The 27,039-nt window shown below is 38.4% G+C and overlaps 1 protein-coding gene across 1 annotated transcript; it reads left to right on the top strand.

Annotated features, from left to right (window-relative positions):
- Nucleotides 1-542: 542 nt before the first annotated feature.
- TRMT9B (tRNA methyltransferase 9B (putative)) lies at nucleotides 543-27,039 on the top strand (the record flags this gene model as incomplete). Its single annotated transcript, XM_082281431.1, has 4 exons — nucleotides 543-670; nucleotides 19,925-20,079; nucleotides 23,096-23,269; nucleotides 26,006-27,039. Exons 1-4 carry the CDS (start codon nucleotides 591-593, stop codon nucleotides 27,037-27,039), a joined length of 1,443 nt encoding a protein of 480 aa, XP_082137557.1. The 5' UTR covers nucleotides 543-590.

The raw sequence follows: 27,039 nt of genomic DNA, 5'->3' as shown, positions 1-27,039 counted from the left end.
TGTGGGGATATTTCAGATGCACAGTCCTCTCTCTGTAGCCATCTAAGCTGAGATAGCTTCATCTGTGAGGAAGTAGTTGTAACTTTGGTTATGTAACTAAACATACTTTCAAGCAGATGGCTCAGCAGCATCCATTTGTCTGATTTAGTGGGAATTGTATATGTTGTGCAAGTGCAGACGTGGTTAGCAAGCTCATCCTTTACTGTGGATGCAGAACTAGTGCACAGCTATGTGACAAGTGTGATTGGTAGTGGGTGAACTTGTAGAAGCCAAACAACTTACTGTGTAAGCATATCCAGAGAAGCTAAAGAATTTCCCTGCTCCCCATCCCTCTGAATGCAATAACACTCAGCATCCTGGCCCTTACCAGACATTTTCCTTCAGGTCTTTGTTGCAATTCCTGTCAAAATACAGAGATGCCAACCTAAAGTCAACCTGTGCTCAAGAGCATTTTACACAGCTTTTCAGTTTAAAGATTTTGGGAGTACTGCATTTCAACCACATCTTTTTACTCCTTATGCCAGGTGCTTTTCCTGCCACTGGTCACTCTCTTCAGGCCTAAATGCTCCAGGTGAGATCAATGGAGGAACATGTTCATTTCTCCCTGCTGGCGACAGCAGTATGCTTCCAAAGGAGAAATCCGAATGTTCTTGGAAAGTAAGCTCTATGGGTAAGTCTAAAATGGCTAACCATTTCAAAGTCTGCTAAAGTTCTGTTGTGTATTTTGGGTGATCTTACTGGTATTAGGATCCTTCAGAGGTACAAGGAAAGTGAACCTACAGCTTTAGTGAACTAAAGAAGGTGTATTTTCAAGATGAGAAGTGAAATTCAGAAAGACAGTTTGTTATAAAAAGTGAAAAAAATGTGTTATCAACAATTAAGTGGAAACCTCTGTTAAAGACCCAGCTGGAAGTTACAGGCAACTCCCTTCAAACTGGAAATAGTTCCATAATATAAAACCAGGATAGCAACTCAGTACTTACTGCCCCTGTGAGAGCAGTGAATCCCCCTGCTCTGCATGGGTCTTCTTGGGAAGTAAAGCTGAGGGAGCTATTGCCTGGAACAAAGATGAGAAATTCCAAATGAGGTAGTGTTCTTTTGTGCTTGAAATTGCAACAGACTGGAATAACAGTTCAGCAGCCTTGTCAGGATTTTCCCCAAGATTTTTCTCCTTTCTGGAGAAGGAAAAGGAAAGTTATTAAAAAGTTTCAGATATGGAAAGAGAGTAAGATTCCCAGGACCTAGTAAATGACTTAATTCCTATCCAGAGCATAGCCTAGGGATGCTTTTGCAATACCTGCACACCTGCAATTCTGTGGCCTGGAGAGGGGGCACAGGGATTTAGGAGAGTAGATTGTGGGTAGTATATGATATACAGTCTTTTCTTCAGCTCCACACAGCCAAATTTGAAGACTTTCTGATCTTTTAATCAGATATCTTTCACAGCATTGGCTGGAGACCCTCTTTTGTGAACAACTTATTATCTGAAGTTAGAGCTGGCCTTTGAGAAAGATCTTTGAGGTGTGGTCTCTGGAATGCCACATCATTGTTCTTCAGCACTCACTTCCACTTGCATTTCTGAATCTGAGTTTCCTCTTGCTCATAGGAGGGTGCAGAAAGCTAGGTTCTGGAATGAAGTGGTCGAGGTAGAAGTTTTTGGTGGGATTATGATAAACATGGATAGAGATTTGCCCATCCTTTCCCCCTGTGTGGAGACCCATAACAACAACAGGAGTTCTTCCCAGATCTTAAGAAGCTCCTATTATTGAGTTAATTGTTATGGTTGAGAAAAGGGCACATTTTTTTCTAAGTCTGTTCCTCTGGACTGAGAGGACTCTGCAACTCTTCAACACGTGCTTTGCTTGGATTTGTTTTTAGTAATGTTCTCTTCATTTTTTGCAGCATTTTTTTTTCCAGATATCTTTTCATATAACTAAATTAAACTAAAAAAGAAGGGAGAGAAGATCAGTTTGCAATGAAGCATAAGACACTTCACTTTGTTACTTTAACTTAAAAATGGGCAAAGGTAAAGGTCCTGGAATATAATGGATCTATGAGCCATCTCTAAGAACTGGTTCCAAAAAAATTCCTTTCCATCAATCCATTTCTAAATACAAAGGAATAGAAGAAACATTTTCAGTGTTTCACTGGATTGAGTATGCAGGAAGAATACCATGGGAATATGTTTAAAAATACTGAGAACTCAAATTCAGATTCTTTGATGTTAACAGCTTTTCTTGCCATTACAGAATTTTTCTCTGCTTAGGATGGAAATTCACACTATTACACATATGCAGCTAAATTGTGACTTTTCCTAGTTCTGATGCAGTTTAGACAAGTAGGTCTTACTGGAGCACATCATATATGTTTTCTGCTTCTTGGTGATCAGAAGAATAAATTAGACTAATCTCCCTGCCACCTCCTCTTCCCCCCATGAAATGGGCTGATGGATAAGAAAACAGAGCTCAATGCTTTGGGTCAAAATGAGCACTTTGGGCTATTTGATCCTGAGAGTTATAGGATATGGGTATGCATGGGAAGAATAGGAGCCCTAGGTACTATGGAGAAAAGACAGAGAACTCTACAGCCCCAGAAAAACAGTTTCTGCTGGGAGCTTAGGGTACCAGAGATGTGACATATTCTCAGTAGTTCAGGTAGCTAGTTCAGAGGAGAAAGACAATATTTAAGGTCCTAGTCTAAACTCATCTTCCAGCTGAGGAAAGGAAGATATAAGAAAGATGCACATGGTCTTGCTGTAATGGATCTTGGTCTGCTGTGAATACGAGGAGACTGTGGACACGCCATCTTTCAATACTGCCCATGTGGCCACTGCCAGCACGACACATAGGCACTGCCTGCTAATGGTGTGTGATCCATTCCATGGAGGGACTGATGGGATGCTCACTTACTGTATTTCTTTCTGTCTTGTATGATAGAGACTGGTTTAAGCAACATTTGAAAACGTTTGTTGATGGTTCTGTTTTTACAATGTTTAAGTGTTTCTTGTTCAATACACAAAAAGCACGTGAGAACTGAATCACATGTACCCATTTCCAAACTGTGTGTGATCATCTGCACAGTATGAGAAATTGATAGCAGTCATTGCCTCTTTCAAGCTCGGTAATCAGACATCAGAATTGCCAACTGTATATTTTTCAAATTCTAACTAGATTTTTAATGCACCTGGTAACTGTCTGCCCTTTCAGAAACACAATTTCACTTCTCCCAAAATAAGCATTAAGAATACTAATGCAGGTCAAGTAGTTTATTGTTGGTATGAGCAGCACCATAAGTAACCCATAATTTGATTCTTAAATTAGTAACAAGTAGCTGCCATTGTATGATTTAAGATTCTTTAAACAAAAGAGAAGGCAGTAAGGAGATCAAAGAGAAGTTTCCTGAAAAGACAAAAGGAAAGAATGTTACAGCTGTGTTGCTTTTTTTTGCTGTTTTTCTCCCATTGTGGTGGGAGAGCAAATGTGGAGGTGAGCCTCACATAAAGGATTGGAAAAACTCTAAAACCTGTTGAGAACAAAGAAGCCCTGAATCTCGCAAGAACACTTTTGAGCTAAAAGAGCTGAATCTGAATGAAGAGTACTACCTCCAGTTCCCCATGTCTCTGGGGACAGCTGGTCAAAAGCCTGGTAAGACCCTGCTAGCAGAGTGTGCAGTCAAATTTGCCACCACACACAAATCGTTTCTCTGGACAATCTGCACCACACTGTTCTAGTCTGTTTTAAGCTGTTCATAAATTGAATATCTAAAGCAGTCTGGGACAGGGGTCAGTGTCTAGAAAGCTAAGTTGATCTCTGGCTTATTCATGGACTTCATTTGTGTTTTTTGACAAGTAATTTGATCTTCTGCGACACAATGATTGTTATTAACATACTAGAGGAAGCAATGTTTATGATTTCTGAAGAGAAGTAGAAGCATTAGGGGTAGCTTCCTTGACCCAGAAATGGACAAGAATCTCTGTTGTGCAAGTACACTATTTACTTTCTGTTCTCCCTCTTTTACCTTTACTTGTCTCTAAAGCTGAATTTCAGGTCATACTGGAGACAGTCAGTGAATTGAATTTTTATTATATGCTTCAATTGAGATCAAAATGTTAAAACACTGTAGAAAAGTAATTTTTATTTTTAGCCACAGAGAGGAAATGCATATACTTGAAAAGTCTGTCCTTGTGAAATGTCTGCAGCACTTTTGCAGAGGCAAGAAATGCAAGTACTAAGTGCTTTGTCATGAAAAGACACTTCCAGTGAATAATAATTAATTGTAAGGAATAAACCCAACCCTCCTTCTCTGCATGCCAAATAAGGTCTTTGTGACTTCAGGATGCTTGGATGCAGCTCAGGGTCCAACAATATGCCACCCTAACCTCTATAGTATGTGCCTATCAGCAGTCCTGAAACACTTGTATTACTCTGCCTCCAGCATACTTAGGTGCAAAATTATGTTATATTGTCCTGTTTTGCATTTTTATTTTATTAAAAAATTCTTTGTCCCTTTTCCACCACAAAAAATCCCAATGACTTCTGCTGCTGAAAACTGACATTACAGAACAAGAAAGAGGAAGGTTTGTATCAAAATGAAACCCAACAAGGCAGTTGTATCAGAACAAGATGTTCCCAATCTGACTGATAAAGTCAACAGCCTGTGTTCATCTTTCTTCCAAAATTTTGACTTAAATAAGCTAAAATATGTATGAAGTACAACTTACCAATGTACAGATTTTACCTATCCCTACTGTCACTTGGCAGCATTTTCAGCTGATAAAATTGATATATTTGGTCCATCTATAGGTCTGGGATTTGGAGTTCTACTTCCTGGAGAATAGTCTGTGGATCTACTTGGGCAAGATAGGATGTAGTAAAAATGACAGTACTGGAACATTAAGGAGTCCTGCATTTTTATGTGAATTTGTATTATTGCATAATAATTATTTTTCAACTAATTTTTCTGCAATACCACTACAGCTGTATCTCACTTTAGTCTCTGATAGTGACACAAGAAAGAAATTTCCCTCTTTTGTGGCCAGTTCTGCTTGCTTTACCTCTTGCAACAACTGTACTGAAATCACAAAGAAATCACGAAGACTCTTTCTAGAGAGGTGAATGGGAGTTGTCCTGTAAAGCTTGGTTGTACTTAAGTATTAAATAATAGTGCTTAGCACTTGTGCAACTTAATGCTTTATAATCTTCAAAGGACTTTACAACTCTTAACTAGTTAATCCCCACAGCAGCTTTGCATGGTAGGTTATGAAGGCCACACATTAAAAATCTCCCACGATACAAGCTTGACAGCATAGTAAGCCTATGGGAAAAAATACCTGCACAGTTATGTTCCTGAAGTCATGAGTGTTTAATTTTTCTGGACTGTAACATGGCTTATGTTCAGTAAATTTGTTCTGCTTTCTTATCCCATTCAAAGTAAATCCATTATACCCTGCAGCATAGCTCAGCACACACTATTATCAAAATTTTGGGGATATTTTTTTATTATTAGAACTCCTGGAAGCAAATAAGAAGCAGAGGATATGATTTTTATTTAAGAATTTATTTCTATTTCCAATGATTGCAAAGACCACGTATGGGAAAGGGTCAGAAAGTCCCTAAAGATGGAAGCACTCAGGAGAGTAACTACCATTTTTAGCAACTTCTGAAAATTTGACTTTTGTGATATTGAGATTGCCAGGAAAACAAAATATGTTTATACTCAATTTCACTGGGAAGCTTAAGCCTGTAGAGACCCCATTTCATTTGGGAAATAGGATGTTTTTTCTAGCTCAAATTTTCTTTGGATTTTCAGGTTCCAGAAAAAAAAATTAATAGTTACTGCTAAAGAATATTGAACAGTTATTTCTTTAGCCTTTTCAGATCTAAAATTTCCCATGAAGTGGAAATACTGCTTTTAGTTCACTGTAGTACTATCACAAACACCACTGTTTCCATCTTTTGTTAGTTTTGCTGGAAAACTTTTTAAAACAACTTTAAAGTTTGACAGTAACATTATATGTGAAGACCAAATTCACCAACCAAAGGTGTAAGTCATTAGCTCATGACTACCTCTCAAGCATCTGCATGAAAACAAGCCTCTCAAAGGTGTTTGTTCTTTGTAAGACTTACTGTAGAGAGGAAACAATGTCTTTGACTGATGAGGCCTTCTTCCAACAGAAGCAGACATAAAGTAGAATTTTTGTCACAAATTAAAAAAAAATCACCAGTTTTGCAGAATGTCTACTGAGACACTGCAGCCTCATTTATAAATACAGCATGATCCTTCCCCTCCAAGGCACCTGGCAATTTAATGCCTCCTTTTGCTTTCAAGTACAACTGTCTCTTTGTAAAGCTTGTAATTTGAGAGCAGATCCTTTGTAATAAGGAAGCTCTATGATATCATGAAGACTGACCTCGATTCCTTATTTCTTCACTCCTTCAACCTGGAAACTTTTATTTCCTTGGTTTTCCTTCTCTTTTTTCCCTTGTTTTGTTTTTATTCCTTTTTCTTTTCTTTTTTTTTTTTTTCCCCCTCACCTTTGGAGAAAAATCACAAATAACCTTTGAAGGAATAATTAGCAATTGCTGTAGCCCCTATTGTAAAAGCCTTTACCTGACTGACCTCAAAAGGTTATCTAAGGGTAAAGGTTTCAGACAGACCAGGGGAAGAACAATCTCCAGATGAGAGATGATAAGGGATGAGCACAAAAGAGATGCTAGAAAGTAAAGGAATAAATGAATGGGAACACAAGAGGCAACATAATTAGCCAGTTTTACATGTTTGCCATTGCATAATTTCAGATGTTCCAAATGGAGCCTGGTATTCTGCAGACAAACTCATAATTAAGTACAGGGTTGCAATGCACATGCACAAGAGGTCTGAATTAAAGTTTCATGGGCAGCCTTCTGGTTTTCCCAATGTTTAGTCACTTAATTTAGTGACCTAAATCCTTTTTAATATAGAAAAAATTGATTTTAATAAGGCCTTTTAATTGTTTAGGGAGGAGGGGTTGCTACGGACTGTAATTTATTATGTAATTGTAGATGCATAGTACTTCAGAGGAAAAGGTATTCCATTTTCATTCTGCCTAAATTTGTATGATGAGACCATGATGAGACCTTAATAAATGTGAGGTTTGGTGGTTTTTTTTCCTAAAGTGTATTAAGCTGCATGGCTAACATCTATTTTAAATGCATCAGAAGCAGGAAGTCTGCAGACAATCTGTAGGACTGATACATAACTGTAGTTTTAAGGAACGTCCAGGAAAGATTAGGTGGTAAGGGAAAAAGCTGTGTGAATTTCCCACAGTAGAGTTTTATGAGTCTACAACAGAATCTTTTTCTAAGAAGGTTGAATTGGAGGCAGTTATTTCAAACTGAAGAGCTTTTAAAATAAGTAAAGAATTACGTCAACGAATAGCATGGACCAGGTGGTATTCACACTTGAGGAATTTTACCTGAAGGAAGAATGAGGCAAATATGGCATCATCTTCCAAAAAAGGTATCTGAAAGAGTCTGGGAATGGCAGGCCCTAATTTGTCTGTGCCAATTTAGCTGACAGTACATTACAGAATTAAATTAGCAGAATGTACATGGAAGTATGGAATAGCAGGGACAAGTCAACACAATGTTTGCAAATGACATTCATGTCTTACAAATTAGTCAGAGCTCTTTGAGGGTGTTAAGATTAGTTATTATCTAGCTGTTGAATTCCTTCATATGGAGACCAAGAGTTTCATCATTACTCCATGACTGTGGTACCTTTAATAGAATATTAGGTTTATGTGTTTTCATTACAGTTATTCTCATCTTGTTCTTACAATCTTTCCCCGAATCTTTTAGTTCAAGTGGGATTGTCAAAATAAAGGGAATGCATGTTCTTAAGTAATTTTGGCAGTTTTGAAAATCCCATCAATACACACTCATGTTCCTCATAATCCTGTCTCCAGGTACCTTAAAGCTGATTTGAGCAAAAGACTACTTGTAACAGTATATAGTTCAAAACATTCAGTGCTTTGTGCAATGTTGTCCTCAGTTCCTTGCCTGTCATACTGGCTGGTATTGTTTCATTGCATTCTTCTTTACCTGTAATCTCTTACACATAGTTTATAAATTCTTGGGACAGGACTATCTCTTTAGCTTATGTTTATAGTGCTAATTGAATCGGGGTCCTGGTGCATGGCTGCGGTTTTCTGTACTTGCCTAATAAACACCTATAGGTATATGAAAGTATAGAAACAATCTGCCATTTTTAGACTGCTTTAACAGAAATCAGTGCGGGAGTAGGGGAAGAAAAAAATATTCACTCTCAAGCGTCACAGGATAGGAAGACTTGCAGACAGGACCTAGTCACAAAGGTTAGCTTTGGGCTTAACCTTTAAATGAGCAAGGGCTAATCTTCCTTGGCCGCTTTTGCCATCGGCAGACAGCACGGCTCCCATCAACCTCGGCTTAGGGCAGCTCGGGGACCCTGCTACTCCCCCCTGCCCCCAACCCCCCACTTCCTTGACGGAGCATCCCACCGCCACCATCATCTCCATCAGCACCACCCTCCTCGCAGAAGACACCCAAGGGACGAGACAAGACCGCAAGGAGAAGAGTTAACAGGGAATTGATAACCCGGCCCTTTTTTTGCCTTACCCCGCCTCCTCCTGCTTGCGGGGAAGTGAGGGATCGGGACGCGCCGACCGGGGGTGGCCCCGGCGGAGAGGTGCGGGGAGGGCTCCCCTCCGCGCCGCTCCGCCGGGGGCCCCGCGGCCCGGCACGGCCCGGCCCGGCACGGCCCGGCCCGGCCCGGCACGGTACGGCACGGCACGGCACGGCACGGCACGGTACGGCCCGGCTCGGCTCGGCACGGCCCGGCTCGGCTCGGCCCGGCACGGTACGGCCCGGCTCGGCTCGGCCCGGCACGGCCGAGCGCCGCCTCCGCCGCGGGATGGAGCCGCCGCCGCCCCGCGGGAGCAGGTGAGCACGGCGCGGCAGCGGGCGGGGATGCGGAGGGCAGCCCCCTCCGCCCCGGGCTGGCCTCGGCGGCAGGAAGAAAGGCAGTGGTAGGGAAAGCGCGAAAAGCCCCACCCCAGCCTCACACCAGCCAAAAAAAAAGCGTCGCGGTACATTTTTGCAAATTGAGATGATCCTCTTAAAAACGCTGCCCGCAGAGCCGGGAGTCGCCCCTCCGGCGCTGAACCCCCCCCCCGGGAGGGAAGGATTTGGAGATTGAACTAATTTTTTTACACACGTGTGGTGTGTCGTCCTCCCCCCCCCCAGTGTGACATTTTAATTGAACGGAGGCGCGGGTTGCAGGGCTGGGAACTAGCGTGGATGCTGGAGCTGAATTTGGTGTAGCAGCTGGGGAGCGGAGTTTTTACGAAACACAGAGGGGAATTTGCTACAGAAATAGTAAGTTTCTCCGTGGTTGCCTGATTAGTTAAAAATTATGTACGTGCTGTGCATTGGCAGACAGTCCTGAGCAATGACCTGGAGCAATCCTAAGCTGTAATAGTTCATAATTATTTTCTTCCTTTCCTAGAAAATTCGAAATACTGAGGTATTGCCTCCACATAGAGCTCTCAGCATTGCAGAGTGTTTGCTGTTTAATGAATGTTTGTAAAGGGATTTTCATTCCCACTGATGCTCAGTGGGAGCAGCCAGAGCTCAGAGAGTCACCTCACCCCTGCCTTTTGCAAAGAATTTCTGGCAGAATTCAACAGCCCTGCTGTGTTGACGTAGTGCAAAGGATGACAGTCCTTGCTGATATAGTTTCTCAGGTGGAGCCTGCTGCTGGAGTTTATGATTTTGTGCATGAAACTTGAGAAAGAGAGAAGAAAAAATTTCAGCAGCCTCTCCATGACTAACACAACTGGTTCTCTCAGGACTTTTTCATGCCCCTTAAATGGACCCCAGGCTTCATTTTAGTAACTTGTTTTCAGTCTTGTACATAAATATATTTATTTCAGTAATAAATGCTTTTTATAGACCATGTCTTTGAACAGAGTTTGAAATCAGCCCTGCATCAAGGGATAAACACTTCCCGTTCAAACTCTCTGATTTGCAAGTATTCTGCTGTCCATTCTGGATGGATGAATCAGAATATGGGACAGTACAAACAGCATAAGGCTCAGTCCTGAAAAATATTATTTGAAAATTCCTGCCTGTAGTTATTATTCATAGGTTACCTGAGGTTGGTAAGGTGATTTACAGCATAAAGTTAAGCAGATGTCCATGTCTTTGCAGTACCGGGATTTACATGGGCCAGTTTATAGGTAGTGATAGCAACAGAATACTCCTGTGTGATAGAAAACCTGGCTTGAGGGCCATATATCTATTAAATTTATGAAGATTAAAGAGATTGAAAAAATATTTCAGGCTTCTATATGCTTATGAAATAATTTTAAAATGAAAAAATGAAGAGTAAAGACACTGGTATGTACCCTCATAAAGGGACATAGAATCATCAACTGAACGACTGGGAGAAAAAGAGGCTAACTGAAAAATAAGATAAATACTTGTGTCATAGCCAGGCTTTATGTAACTGACTTACACTCATGTGACACAGAATCCTGGCTGATTTTTTTTTTCCTCAGGAAAGTTTAAGCAGAACACAGTTGGAACAAAGACACTGTATAACTTGGTTTGTGTTTTGCTGTTGAAAAATATTCCATTTTGAAGAAAACTTTGCATTCATATCAACATGTAATAATTTCAAAGAAGTTAATTACTTGTCGCCCATATTTCTTCTAAGATAATATTTCTTTTGATGCTCCAGATATTGATGTTTGTAGGTCTTAACTTTTGTTCCGGATCATACAATAATTTCCTAATTTTAAGAAAAAAAATTACACCTAAAAAGGCCATGGGATTAGAATATTTTCCAAATGGAGAACTTTAGTAATGTTTATATGAAATTTCAGCTCCCTCAGGGAACCTTTCCATGCTGATGGGGAAAAATTGTGTTGTGCAAAGGCCTTTCTTGACTTTAAAATAGAGGGCTTAGAGATAACAAGTTATGTAAAAAGGTATCGCTCATACTATGATGCATTTAAAATTAAATAATCTTTCTGTGAAGGTCTGGTGATTTATGAAAACAAAGGATCTTCTCTAGGTATTTTGACTTCAGGACCACTAGGCTTTCACACTGCTCCATCTACTACAGCTACCAGTGGAAGAAGCTGTCGGTGAAAGACACTTCACAGAGGGTTATGCCTCAACCTTTTAGTAATTTAGTAATTTCTGTGTCTAAATCTAAATCTGAATCCTGATAGGATTACTGTTGTATCTTCAGGAGCCTTTGTCAGCTGCATAAGCATCCAGTTACTGTTAGAGAGTACTTAAGATACCTTTGAGCTCTAGCCTCAAAGACATGTGAGACGCCTTTTCTTTACCAAGAAAGTAAATATAAATACATAACTCCCTATAACTAAAAAGTACAAAAAAATAAAAGTGTATGAGTCAGATTTTTTAGTTTTGTAGGATAACAAAAATGTTGTACTGGCTTTGATTACATTCTGGTGGTCATCTACTCAGGTAACTTAATACACAGTACTATCTGCCACAAGATCTGTTCTTCTTTTAAAACTGTATTTGGCGAGTATGCTGAACACTGAATACATTTGTATATGAATATTTTAAGATAGGAAATTATATGCTCAGTTGTAATAAACATGATAATCAAGAGTAGTTTATAAAATGTATCAAGAGAAACCACTTAGTAGTTCTGTAATTACTGTAATTGATTCTGCAACGTTTTATATTTCATCTTGAGATCAAAGGTAACCATTGGCAGCCTCCATTTGAGATCCTACTTGATAATGTGCTAATTATCTTTCTGTCTCTAGGATTTCAGCACAAGATATGTTTTCAAGTAATTGAATGTCTTAAGTCAGTTTGTAAATCATTTTAAATGGGGAGGTTTTGTATATTACACCAAGTTCCATGTAAGCACCAACAGTGATGTGCTCTGTGAGTAAAAACAAAAGGAGAATTATGCTACATAAATTAAAAGTAATCCAACTGAAAATAGTACTCTAAATGCAAACCCAGAGTGTGAGGAAACAGAAGAAATTTAGGAAACCATAATTCCAAAACTGTAGAATGGCATTCAGGAAACAAATACTCCTGTGACTATACTTTGGCCTAAAGAATCAAGATATATGGAGAGGATACAGAGAATGACTACAATACTTGTCAAAGACCACCTTGACGGATTGATCAGGGAGGATGAAAAGAACTAAATATTTAATGCTTGCCTAACTGCTGGAAAATGAGGAGACGTGATAATTGTATACAAATGCTTGAGGGATACAGTGACCAAGGAGAAAAAATAGCTGCATTTAAAGCTAGATAGATTGGCATGGCCAGGGGCCAGGGGCACAGAGTATTTCCTGACAGGTGCTTAACTGACTTAGATTTTTAAGACCCCATTGATGGAGGCTCCGTGTCCTACCCAGTCCACAGTCATTTCCAGTGCTTTTCTGTTCTTTTGTTTAAAATGCCCTATCTGTATCTTTCTTGTTGAAGATTAAGCCACTATCTTTTGTTTACCCTTCAATTTTGGTAAACAGGTTTTTCGCTCTGCTTTGCAACAGCCCTTCTTGTATGAAATGGTGCTCTCTCATTCTGGACAAACACTTTGAAACAAATCTCTGTCCCTAGGGTTTACTTGATTTCTCATTTCTTAGAGATACACAATATCTCATAATTGTTCTCGGCTATGTTATTCTTGCTTGAAATTGAACATAATGCTCAAACTGATATGCCAGTAGTGCTGAATGTAGGAGAAGGAAATTTTTATGTAACTTGCAGGTATCTGCCCTATTTCTGTGTGCTGGTCCTGATTTTGGTTTTGGATTTGTTGTTTTTTTTTTTTTTTTTTTTTTTTGGCAACAGTATATTGCTAAAACCACCATAACAAAATAGCATTTATGGTGTTAAATCTGTGAAATGTTATAGAGCCCAGATCCACTTCTGTAGAACTGCTGCCAGACATCCCATCCTGCCTCCTTCAGTCTTTCTTTGTGGAGTTGGTTATTCTTATGTAAAAATAATGCTTTGCTTTTGTCTTTTTTGATCTGTTTAAACATTTGAATTCTGATACCATTGTCCAGTTCATTTTAACCCTGATGATTTGGTCTGTCTGCAGGTGTAATTCTACTTTCTAGTCCATCATACAAGGAAATTACTGAGGAGTGTCCAAAGCATATTTCTGGCCAGGTTTGCTCAGGGTATCCTTCCAGTGTGATAGTAAATTTTGATAACAACATTCTAAATATCCTCTTCAAAATTGTACCAACCTTCTACTGTAACTTCTAAAATCTAAAACAACTGTCCCTAGTTTTTTTACTGCATTATAATGAGACCAGGGATTGTACATGTTGCCCACAGTTTCTCAAAACTAATTTCTTGTGGCTCTGAGACTGGCTAATCCGAGACCAGTGCAATCAGTTCCCTATGTACTGTTTATTAGACTAGTTGTATAGAAAACCCTGAAATTAAAAACCCTAACCTATTCTCTCCCTAAGTTCCTATCCCTTTGTCACTGATATATTGACACCTGGTGCCTATTAACATGAATAGTGAAGAAGAAAAACCTAAACGCTTTGCTCTTCTCAGCACCACTTATTATTAGACTTTCCTTAGTAGGCCAAATTTTTCCCAGTCCTCCCTTCTCCTCTAATGTCTGTACAGAGTGTTTCTGTGCAGGATCTGAAGATGCACTTCAGTGCACATCCATCATCACGGGTTTTTGACTGTGTGGGACTTCAGTAGGAAGAGACTCTGTGCTGGGAGCTGGTTTGTGATTTTGCAGGGATAGCAAAGATGAACAAACACATAAAGGGACTGTGAAACTTCTGTACGAGTATGTTCCTCCTTTCAGGGTTTTCTAATGGCCAAGGGTCCATGTTTGTGCATTTTCATTTAGCAGAATGTTACCTATCTACAGAATGGAGTTTATGTACTTAGTGAAAATAAATCTGTTTACAGTGCAACGTTTCAGGTGCATAGACTATGACCCTAAATGTGAAACAACAAGGGGAATATTAAATGATTAACTGATCCAAGAATGTGCAGTGAATAGTACTAGGTTTTGTCTGAACTGGAAAATAAAGCTAACAAAGTGAATGTGACAGTGAATGGCTGTCATTTTGAGTTACTAGAGCTTGAACTATAAGCTTATTTTGTCCAAGGTCTTGCAAGAGCAGTCTTAGTCCTTTCAATGTTTAGCTGGGACGAAGTTCTATGTATTTTAGTAAGAAAAAATGGTAGTGACTTAATTTCAATCAATGAAATTACTTTAAAATGCTCGTTTCACAGTTAGTGTTTCAGCTAACAGTGGTTCTTGTCAAATGTGTCCCAGCACTCTATTTTTCATTTCAGAATTTCCCAAATTTTTCTGGAGGAAGGGTTTTGAATCAGGATTTCAGCTCAAAGAGGTCTTAGTAATGCTGCATGGAGCTCCCCTTGCTCTGATTTCAGGCTGTGCATTTTCATGGGATGATAATGGTTCATGCATGGTTGAAATTAATTACTGGAGCTGTTAGCCTTATGTAAGCAAATCTTCTCCTATTGTATCCTCTTGCTAAACTTTCATTGGAGCTAGTTTAGCTGTTCATGGCAGCATTCCTATTACTTTGATTCATTATCATTTGTTTACTAATACAGATGCTTTGTGTAATGATTCATATCTGGAAGCCATTTAGTATGTTGGCAATTTGTTGTTTGCATTATTGAAACAAGAAATCACTGTCAATCAGAGTGGAAGTTGCTGCTTTGATTTATAAATTCAATCCAAAGGTGAGCAAAGTTCTGATAAAGAAATCTTAGATTTGTTTTTGAGAAGGGCTGCAGTGACGTTTTGTTGTTGGAGAAGAATTGGGTTTTTGTCTTTGCTTGGAAAAAAATACTGTGGTTTAGAGGTGTCCACTGGGGCTGTACACTTAGTTTTTCATGGCTACCTATATTTGAATGAAAAGACTGATAAGTCTGGAAAGTAAACTGGAAGCATTTCTCGCTGAATAGGGAGAACAGCTCTCTTGGTTTAGTTCTCCCTGTTCTAGAGATGAAGGGGAAAATGCAAACTGGACTGCCCCATCTTTCACTTAGGTGCTAGTAACAGCTGCAAGTGCACATGTTGTTGCTGGAGAGCATGGTATTGAGGATGTGGACCTAGCCCTTGTGGTTTATTCTGTTCCATTTAAGCGATTAATTAGGTTGTTGCATCCATAGCTGGAGTTGCATGTGTAATCAAGATTTACGTTGCTGTGGCAACAAAGAGAGACACAACTGTGCTGAAATTCCTAGATCTTTGAAGCAGTTCTTCTTACCCAAAATGATATTGAGGATTCCCATCAGCGTGTGAAAAAATTGTATCTAAGAGGGGCCTTCATTAATAGGCTGAAATCTTGCACTGAATTGAGTGAATTCATGCTGCTCATCAAAAGGTTAGAGAAAATAGGCTGTTGCAAGAGAGAAGACAAGGAAGCCTGTGGCTCAAATTAATCAAGAGCAATTGATTTCAAGCCAAATAGGAGCAATGGAGGAAAATTAAAGGTTGGTCAAAGAGGCCATTGACAAAAGTTTTGTGGCATATACCAGGTATTGTGTTTGGCCTGGATATAAAGGCAAGGAGAGACTGAACATGAGCCAGGTCAAGACTTCACAGTATTATACATCAAGTTAAATAGTCATGCTGGCATAGCACATGCTACAGGAGATGGAGGAAGGTGTAATAAATGAAAAGGGGATGGAAGATGAAAATCATAGGTGACTGGGAGGAGATAACTTGAGGTAGGTGAGGAGGCTTGCAAGTGATTCAGAACTGCAGGTAAGTGTGAAAAGCTTTTGGTATACTCTGGCAGAGGCAGTGTTTTTGGACTGAACACTACCACCTGTGCTTCAGTGTCAGGACACCCCCTGCATCTGGGAGCCAGCAAGTATTTTGTCCATTTGAGGATGAAGTATTTAATACCATTAGTCAACACTGTAAATTAAATGCTTTGAAAAACAACAACAAAAATTCAAACACACTCCCCCTCCCAAAAAAACTCCCCAAACACCCAAACATTATGTTTTTTTAATGTTGGAAATGGGGGTTATTAATTTTGATTGTTTTCATTTCAAGGTCACTTGATCAAACATATTTCTTACTTCAGCAGCGATAAAAAATATCCAAGCAACATGACTTTTATTAAAGCAGTATCCTTGAAAAGTTAATTATCTAAAAGGTTGCAAAATGTTAATGGAAAGGGAGGAAATTAGATTATCTTAGGGTCAGAGAACTCTTAGTGAAATATATAGCTATGAAAATATATATTGTCTTTGTACAATTCCTTTTACCTTCTGGGAAGCTGTAATATTTTAGGGTTTTTTTTTTTTTTTTTTGGTTGGTTGGTTTTGGGTTTTTTTTTAACAGAGGGGGAAAAAAGCAGTGTAGGAAAAAGTCAATGGACTATAACCTATTTACTTTCAAACAATTTGTTTGTGTACCACAGTTATATGTGATTGGTGATCCATTCCCTGCAAATTTGGCCGAACTGACAATACAGTTTTCATCCAGTTTCCTCATTTAATAGATCAGCTGCAGCAAGGTCCTGTTGTAGTCTCATGAACGAATGAGCAAGAAGATGACCAGGAATCACTGAAAGGGAAGAGAATCCTGCTCTTCAGTTTTTATCCAAGCTGCTTGTTTGCAGGAGGTGGACGTTTGTTGAGCTGCATTCACGTTTTGCTGACTAGGCAAGACTTGCTGCAGAGTGACTGAAGAGCTCAGTGCCAATTTATTGCACACTCCCATCTCTGCTCCAAGCCTCTGCATGACCCCTTTGACAGGAGCATAAGCACAAGAGAAGAAGAATTGAGCATGGGAAAAGTGTCCATAACTACTACCTTCTGCTTCTTTTCTCTTTGCTGGTCTTAGCAGACAGCTTCTAGGTAGCTTAAATGAGAACTGGAGCAGATGCTGAAGCAGTGGGATTTCTGGGCAGATTTTCATTACCTACTTTGCAAGACAGACTTTCCAATTATCCTGGAAGCTAAATCCAGAAGTTGGATGAAATGAACGTTTCTACAATTCATGTCCAGCAGAGGCACTGACTGGTACTTCCAAAGCAAAGAAATTGTATTGGTTGTTTTTGTTTAGAAAGAGAAACAGAGGCATTGAGTTTGTCTTGTAAAGTTACATGGGTCTAGGTTTCTGGGGTTTTTTGGTGACAGTATATTTGTGTGAAAGTGGTACAGCTGCATGTCTGGACAGACTCCACAGGTTCCTTGCATTTTGTAAACATTGAAATGAAGAGGTTAATTGCTAGGACATTTCCTGCTGTGCTGCAAAGTAAAACCTGATAGTATTATGGATCTCGACTGGAAAGTCAAATTGGCAAGTTTAATTTCATCATGTGCCTTAATTACTTGCCAAATATAATAATCAGGAGGAATGGAAATTGTTACAAAATGGTGCATGAAATTATTTGTCTTTTAGTATACTACTGTTTTTCTATTATAACCAAATCATTTTCTTGACAATATTTTTAAGTATATCTAAAAATAATCTCTAATGCTGTGTTGTAATACATGGAAGTCTCCAGCGTGTCCTGCGTAGCTGAAGACTCAGTACCAGTTCCAGTGAACAAGAAAGTTAAAGGAAGAACTTAATGGTCTTAGATTCGATAAGAAACTAAGCCAGATCTCAGTCTGTGTTGGAATTCAATGTAGACATTTTAGGAAAATAGAGAAAAAAAAATAGCATTTGGATTCAGTATGAATGGTTGAAACATTCTGCCTTTTCTGGTTTTTTAAGAAATGCAAAGATTGAACAAAGAGCTTCAAGTGGAAAGATAAAAGAAAGCACTTGGATATGCTGAACCACATGGTAACTAAACATGAAATATAAATTAGAGCAAGAAGCTTATCAGGCAACAAAAAAAAAGATTTTTAGTCTTTGGAATTACTACGTATAAATAGAGGATTCCTAGGCAGTTGAACAACAAAACAGAGTATGTTTTGAGGCATAGACAAAAGACAGCTGGAGACATGAAACGCCTAATTTATTTTATTTAAGGATCAAATAAAAACAAAGGATTGGGCTTTTGACTGTAAAGAATACTTACTTGAAACTACTGCAGCTAACCCATTCTGTGTCACAACATAACTTGAAATGGATTCTGAGAAAAGTTCTGATTGAGTAACTTCTGGCACATGTAATACAATTTCAAGTCTATGTTGTTTCTCTTGTTCAGTCTGTTACAGCTTTTCACTTTTCAATGACACTGAAAATGTGCCTATTAGCAATGTATTATACTTTTCCTGAAATTAATTTTTATGTATATGTGTATATGCACCTAAGAAAAGGTGAGCTAATGCATCATAAAAGAAAATTGTGGATCATAGAAAAAAGATAAAGTAAGGTTTGTGAAAATATTGACCATAAATGTTTTGAAGCAAGATAATCATAGATAGTACAGTTAGAATAGACTGTGACAATTGTTAACAATTTGTCCCCACCTCTTACACAGTACCAGTGAAATGGATCAAGCCTTACATACTATTCTGTAAACATTCACTTGAAATATGTTGTTTTTTTCAGTCACTGGGATTAACTCCTGTTTTTTAAATTACAAAGATTGTATTTGCAGGACAGGTGGATCATTAGACAGGTGGATGCATTAGACAGATTGTGTCTATAGAACAGCTGAGGTGACAGCTCACATTATTTATTAGACATATATTTTAAAAAATAAATGTTTTTTTTTCTCATAGATACCATCATTTCTCATATATTCTCATCTATTTTCTCATACTAATGTATTTCAATACTAAAAGTGACAGGAAGAAGAAATTTTTATTATGGTTCCAAAATGTATATTATTTGAAAATCAAGGAAAGTAAATTAAAGTCTTTGCTTCTGACCTTTTCAAATGCAGTCAAAGGAGTCACTTTTGTAGTTTTATCTTGATAATACATTGCTTAGTCTGTTGGATGTTTGAAAACAGGCTTTAATCTCTACTGAGTTCTTGGACAGCTGATTAAGTTTTGTTTTAATAAGGGGAAGAAATACGTCCCAAATAAACAGGCAGTTTGAATTAGTTTGAAGAATGCCTTAACACTTTGAAATGTAGTCTCATCAGCCTTCATCAGATATTCAAACCTGACCTGGTTGGTCCTTGGATGAGAGGATATATTAAGAAAGATGTAAGATTCTGTATGAAGGGATTCAGTGTCTGCATCCACTTGGTGTTCTGCATGAGCTTAGGGGTAATACTTAAAGTTTAGGAAGATACCACTTCTCAAATCACTAAACTAAAATACTTTGTAAGACATGGAGATAGTGGAGTGGAAGTAGGGAAATCGAGGTTTTGTTGCTGGAAAATTTTAGTGAGCTCATCACTTCTAGAGGGTTGATAAATCACAAATCCCTTACATGTGATTTAGGGGCTTAGGTTTCAGGGACCAGGCTATATTTCAAGTAACATAGTAGTAGTTTGCCTACTTATTCACATCGGCAATGACAGGAAAGTCGGTTCTTAACATCCTGTTCTTAACTGGTTGGACTGATGATTGTAAAGGTCTTTCCAAGCTAAATGATTCTATGATTTTATTACCATTCTGCACTTCCACTGAATATGGGCTCTCTTTTGCACCAGATAAACTTTTACTATATTGGTGAGCCTGGGAATGTGCCTATTATTGAATAGGCATGTGCAGTTACATAATGCTTCACAGGGGAGATGATGCATTCACATTTTTTCTTGACTTTCATGAAATAAGATCAGATCCTTTGAGTATCAAGACTATTTTATAAATATGGCTGTTAGATGGATGTAATAATTTTATGAATGTAAACGTACAAGGTCCTGAATTATGCACGCCTATAAAATGTAAAGTCTATGCTGTGACAGTTTGTGTTTTGTTGTACATAATCTTCATTATGTTTTCAGGATGGAACATGAGGCTACCCAGCTAGAAAAGCAGCACGTGCACAGTGTGTATGAAAATACAGCTGCCTACTTTAGCGATCTGCAGACCAAAGCATGGCCTCGTGTTCGGAACTTCCTGCTGGAACAAAAGCCTGGCAGTCTCGTTGTTGATATAGGTAAGCCATTCTTTGAGGTGGCGTGAAAGATTGTTTGTAAGTTTTATTAGTTTACCTGTTAGTCATATGTAGCCTTCAGATCAACTGCTTTTTTAACTTGTTTAAGTCTGGTTTTAAATTGTTTTTAAGCCTGAATGCTAGATGCCTTACATCACTTCTTTTAATTCTTTGGCTATGTATCAGGTAGACAGTAAATAAATTTTTTCCCTTGTTTTTGTTGAGCTAAGTCTCAATCTGTCCATGTCCCCACTGGCTTAATAGTCTGTCATGCCCCTGGAGGCCTTTTGAAAAAATAATGTAAATAGCTCAATTATTTCATATTTCAGTTTCTTTAGCTCTCTTGGTTTTTGTACTACCAGTCTGCAATTTATTGGTTTTCATTTGTTCTATTCATTTGTTCTAAAGCTCCTCCTCGCAAGGCTTTTTATTAAGAGAAATCTTCTGATGTGATTGCTATTAAGAATATATTAAAAAAAAAAAAATCTGAGAGTCTCTCTATGATCCTAAATATGGACACCAAAGCCTCATTTTCCTGCTATGGCATTGTCTTCCTTACATGTAGCATTTATACCTGGATTTTCTGTTGCTCTTGCAGACTTTCTGTGGGTTTCCAGGTGCTAGAATCTTCCCTTTGCTTGCATTATGACTTCAGTCCTATACAGCACATCATTGCAAAACAGATGCTCGTTTGCACCATTGTATTTTCCTTACTGTTTAAACTGTTAAAATAAAATGCTTTTACACAGCAAGGTTTAATAAATGTGAACAATAAATTATGTATCTGCTTTATCCTATAAGAGAAAAACATTATTTGAATATTCTGCAGGCCATAATCAGAAGATGATGTGTAGCTTTCCTGCTGCTGTTGAGCACTCCACCAAAAATACTTGATTGATGTTATTTTGAATATGTAGCTATTTTTATGTGTCTGCACCATTTTCAGTAATAATCTTGGGAAATATCCTGTGGCATACACTCACTGAGTATAACTGAGAGATTGATACTTCTCAGCCAAAATTGTTGCCACCTCAACAGAAGATATTTGAATCTTAGCTGAAGTTCTTTGAGGTTTTATCAGCAATGATTGCAGAAAGCTTAAGGTCACGTTGTTGCAGTCTCATCTGGAGAGAAGGTCAGTCCTTAGAGCTGCCAATAAGAATACTCCCATTTAGGCACACAAGGTCTCTTATTTTATGAGGTGTAATAATATCTACAAGAATTTGCCTATTGTGTTTAGTTTCGGCATGTATTTAAGGAGGAGTTGCACTAAAGAGGCACTAGTGCCTACTGGTACTAAAATTTTCAAAGTGAGATCTTTAATTGGTAATTTTCTTTTCCATTTAATGCTATCTTTTATTAAAATATCATTTTGACTATTTGCCTTACTATTTTTCATTGATCAAAACACATGAAAATAGCTTGGCCGTTGTTAGGTTCACGAAGGAATTCACCCTCCTGATGACTCCTTTAAAAGTGAATCTCTGGCAAATGTAGCTTTTTAGAGTACTGGGATTATTGACACTACTCTGCTGCATTCCAGAGAGGACCCTATACTTCCAGAGCAGCTCACAGTGATTAAAAAGCACTACACCAAAAGCCATGTATTAAGCAACTGAATCTTCCAAATTAATGATGGTTGAATAAATGTGTTCCTCTGCAAACACAATAATGAATAATAATTTATACAAATTTTTAAAATTTGTGTTTTCTATCTAACATGCAGAGCCTCATGTTTTATTGCATGTATTCCTTGAGCTGCATTAGCAATATTAGTATTTTCCATTTCTCTCAAGTGTTACTTCAAAGAATAGTGGTTGCTTTTAGCTTAGAAATATGCTCCTTTTCAACACTGAAGTGTTGTTCTTTTCTGCAGTAGTTCCTGTGCTGTCTTTCTAGATAATGGTGCACATTAACATCACCGAGAGCAGCAGCGCTGCAAGAAGCAGTGATGTTTCTAAAGATAACTCCAGGCCTTTAAATTGAATTAGCAATTCTGAGATGATTCTCTTTGCCAAGCTGCTACCCTGTTGCTTGACTGTCAACTTTCAGAAATTATTCCTCACTAGTGACCCAGAACCACAGTGAACAGTTCCCAATATAATTTTGAAAAGTGCTTGTTATGCATAAGGCACTGAGGGATCCTCTGGAAGATTTCAATTTAGTACAGCACAGTCCTTGAGAAGACAGACTTCTAGGTAGAAGACAATCTGGAACAGTTCATTACATTTACATGGATTATAATGCACTGGCACAAAGACAAAAAGAGGATGTGCCTGCAGTATGGAAAGAACTTCTATGATTTATGGTTATTTTCGAGTCTGTATATAAAGTAAAAATTTTCCACTCTGACTTGTGTCAGTGGCATTTATGGTTTAGGACTTTTTGGAGAGAAATGGGATGCACTGGAGAGGTACTGCATGGGGTTTAGCAAAGACCGCGGAGGGACTGGGGAAAGAGATCTATTGCAGATCACTGAAAAGACAAAGCATACTGGCTTCAGGAAATCCCCTGAACAGAAAGTAGTTGGAAGCTGGAACGGTACTGGGGAAAGGGGCCATAATGCTTGTCTTTTTTTCTTACGCTCTCCTGGGTGCCCGTTTATGTTCATTGTTGGAAATGGCATGCCAGGCTATATAAAGACTCAGTATGAAACAGCATGGCTGGGTTTTTATTCTCTGAGATGTACAGTAGTGGCTATGGAGGACCACTCTTTCCTCCTCCCACCTTGCACTTATCCTTACTACCCACAGAAAGACAGATAACCTGCTATTATACAGGACTGTGTAATGAGTATTTTTGTTGGCGATGTTCATGCTGTTACAATCCTAATAGTGGGAACATACAATTTCAACAGTCCAAATGAACCCTGCAGCAGTTAGGCTAGTAGGCACAAAACCTCACTTTGCTTTCCAGGAAAATTTAGGATTAGGAAAGCCCTCGTATTATTTTCACTGCTTTGGGAGGGAAAGCAAATGTTTGGAATATATGACTTCTGACCTAGTATGCTTTTCTTTAGGCTGTGGAACTGGAAAGTATCTCAGTGTCAACAGTCAAGTGTATAATCTGGGCTGTGATTACTGTGAAGCACTGGTAGAGATTGCAAGGAAGAAAGGTGATGAAGTCCTGGTGTGTGACAACCTTAACCTTCCCTTTAGGGATCAGTGCTTCAATGCAGTCATTTCAATTGGAGGTAAGACAACACACTTGCATTCTGGCCCCAGCAAATGAGAATTTCTGAGTGCTCTTTTCTTTCCATATGGCTTCATTTCAGTTAGTTGTTTTGAAGCAGTTCCTTAGAATCACAGGAGATATAACTGAAATTAAAGTAGTCAACATGAAAAAACAAAACTCCATTGCTCAAGAGGCGCTGTTGACCAAGGAAATACATGTATCACTTGTTTGTTTATATGTGGTAGAGAAAAGATTTCCTTCCAGCATGCATTTTAAACAAGTGAAAACTAATCTAAACATGGTTGCTTAGGTGGTCAAGACAAACTCTTGGTTTCTCCATAGGATCTGTTTTGATCAACAAATGCATTGAAATGAAAACTTTATAGCAGAACTTGAGACTCATGTTAACTACTACGTGTGATGAATTCAGATTTCCCTTAGTCATGAAGTAAGAACTTGGAGTCATACAAGCACTACTTGTCTAAAAGGAGCAGAGCATCTCAGCATCTTAACTATTCTGACCTCTCTTTTTGAAAATATTATTCATAATTTGAGAAGTATAAATTGCAAAAAAATAGTTAAGAGTACCCAGTTACAGTCTACATTATTTAGCTCTAGTCTTGACTGAGCTTCTTGCAGGGTTTTTTAATTCATCAGCAAAAGTATAAAACATGATAATCATTACTGGTAGCAATCAACAAACTACTTGAAGTGTGATACAAATGTAGCCTAAAATGTATCTTTCACATAAACAGGTGGAAGGAAAGGGTGACTAATACACAAACAGTAATCGTATTACTTTGCTTTCACGTTGGCTAGTTAACCACTGAGCCCTACCCACATGTTAGGCCTTGTAGTATAATTTCAGTCCAGTTGACTCTGAAGGATAGCATACCTATCTAGTGTTTATATCAATTATAAGCCTGTCAAGTTTAAAAGTTCATGTGCTATTTCAGTACATTTAACAGTAATGGATTTTAATCCCTCTTGAATAGAGACATGGTATGCCTTTGTCCATCTGATTCTAAATAAAGTGGTTTTCATCCCATTACAGAGAATAACAGGTATTTATGTACGTAGTCAAGTACTCTTCTTGGCTTTGATGGTATAATCACGTTTATAGGATTGATTTTTCTGCAGAACCACCAGAGTGATTCTAACCAGAAGGAATATTTAACCCATTAAAGAGTTTGCACAGGTTCTGTTGGTTGATTGTAATTTCTTTCTGGTAAACTAAGCTTGTATGCATATGCTGTCTCTGTCAGTTTTGATAAAATTTTGCAGGAGGTTCTGTGGTGATATAAGGCCTAACTCCAGTGCAGGAGAAAATACCAGTTCCCTTCTCCCTATCCTGTGCAAAAAAAACCCGATTTTTAATTTTTTTTTTTCAAAGTTTGAGGGAAGATTCATTGGAGTCAGGAGTACCTGGAAACAAACATTGATGGGGAACTCTTCTCAGCGTTGTCTATTTTGTATTCTCAGCAGCTTGTGAGGGCCTAGTTAATATTAACTGCCAAGAATGCTTTTCTTGGCATGTGATAATAAAGCTGCATTTTTCCCCCTTGGTAATTTAATCATTGTTTTGAATAAAGACAGGGCTAGTTGGATGCAGTTTTCATAACTGCAGTGTTGAACTAACACTCTTTCTACAACTAGAATTGGCTACTGTCAAGCAGCACATATAATCAAATTTTTCTGAATGTATAGAGATGTCTTCAGCTAAGAACATACGCTGTTATCTGCTGTTGTGTGGGCAGATTGAATGTTTTTCATGTAGAAGTGGCTGGCTCCAAGTCCACTTGAAAAAAATTATGGAATCAGTCCTCTTTACATCACTGATTGAGTCAAATCTAGTACTGATCACATATAGAACAACATGCCCGATGTGTCCAAGCTCAGTACAAGTTAATGCTTCTGGGAGTTTAGAGAGAAAATAGTTGTCTTAGCTATTCTCTGACTGTTAAAATTGGCCCATTCGTACACCAGGTGAATAGGAAGATAGAAATAATGTAGAAATCTTGAAATGTAGCTTCATTTCACATTGGAGTGAAATTTGAAAATGTGGAAATTGTCCTGGAAAAAAGCCCCAAATATAGTGATCAAAAGTTTTATTTTAAATTTGACTTTATTTTTTACTAGCATAACATACATGCAATATAGACATCCTTTTTTACAAAAATGAAATTTAATTTTACAATATTAAACTAGTGGTGAATATTTGTCTAAATTTTCTCACTAGCTCTTTTGAAAGTGTGCTGATATAAGAGTTCAAAGTATCTTTTTACTGATACTGCATTTTGCTGTATTTGTTACATGGTGAAAAGATTTTCTGTTTTCAGTCAGGTAAGTCTGAAAATTGTGGCAAAAACTGAAGTCAGCTTGATACTGCTTAACTCACCTAAAGGCTAGGCATTTAAGTGAAAGCTTGTCATGTTATAATGTGTTATGGGTTATGCAGAGAAACAGAAACCTCCAGCTTATATGCCTGACTTTTCTTGAATCCCTGCTTTTGGGATGAGATTAATTTCCTTCTTTCAGATTTTCCTGGTTTTATCCATTGAACATAACCATAAAAGAGAGCATTCTGAGGTAAACTTCCATTGTGGTACCTATAAATTCAGCACTGTTGCTGACTTGCAGCAAGTGATATTTAGAATGAAGCAACTGAAATGACTGAACATGTAGAACAGGTTGAAGATGAAAATGCTTTGTCTTTACTAATATTCAGTACATAATACCTTTCTTGTATTTGCAGTGATACATCATTTCTCAACTAAACAAAGAAGAATCAAAGCAATAAAGGAAATGGCAAGGGTATTGACACCTGGAGGCCAAATAATGATTTATGTTTGGGCTATGGAACAAAAGAATCGTCGCTTTGAGAAACAAGATGTATTTGTTCCATGGAACAAGGCCTTGTGCTCACGCCACTTGTCAGAATCAAATCAATCTGGAGATAAGGGTGAGTTTGTGCATACTGCAAAGGGCCAAGACATACACCCTGCACAGCTCGTCATCTCTGAGTGCAGCTACCAAAACAATCTGCAGCCAGAAACTGATTCAAAACATTCCCACAATATGGACCATTGCTTACTCGGAGCCTGCTGCATGAAAATTTCTGAAGAAGAAAACAGATTTTATAGTGCTCTAGGAAGATCTTTCCGCTCATGGTTTTTCTCCAGATCTCTTGATGAATCAGCCCTGAGAAAGCAAAGTGACAAAATGAAGCACCTGAAACATGAAGGAGTGTGGGCAAACAGTACACCCATTCAGCATTCACGACACTGCAGTTTGGATTTAGGTCACCATGGGGCACTGTTAAATGAACAAAGTTTAGATGATGATGATGTGTTTATGGAAAGCCTGTCTCTCAAAAAACCACAGTGGTCGCCAGCCACAGATGCACTGAAGGATTTAAGTTTAAATGGAGGGCACCAAAGTGTAGCTCAGAGCAAGGGTGACAAAGCTTCATTTTTAAATGGCCCAGTGGAAGACAGGGACTGCATCTGTGGTTGTACTAAAGATGGTGCTGGTAAGTCTGATGCCAGCAAGTTTTTCAAAAGAACTTCAACAACTGACTCCACTGACTCAGCTTTGGATTCAGCAGTGTCTGTTGGGGACCAAAGTGATGCCATGTTGGATACAGAGGCCTTCATGCGTTATTACCATGTTTTTCGGGAGGGGGAGCTGTGTTCTCTGGTAGAAGAGAATGTACCTGAGCTTCAGATACTTTCTTCCTGCTACGACCATGGAAACTGGTGCATTATTGCAGAGAGAAGAGGAACATAG

This window comes from Coloeus monedula (assembly GCF_965178545.1).
Source record: "Coloeus monedula genome assembly, chromosome: 5".
Lineage (NCBI taxonomy): Eukaryota > Metazoa > Chordata > Aves > Passeriformes > Corvidae > Coloeus > Coloeus monedula.
This window is presented reverse-complemented; position numbering and strand designations above follow the sequence as displayed.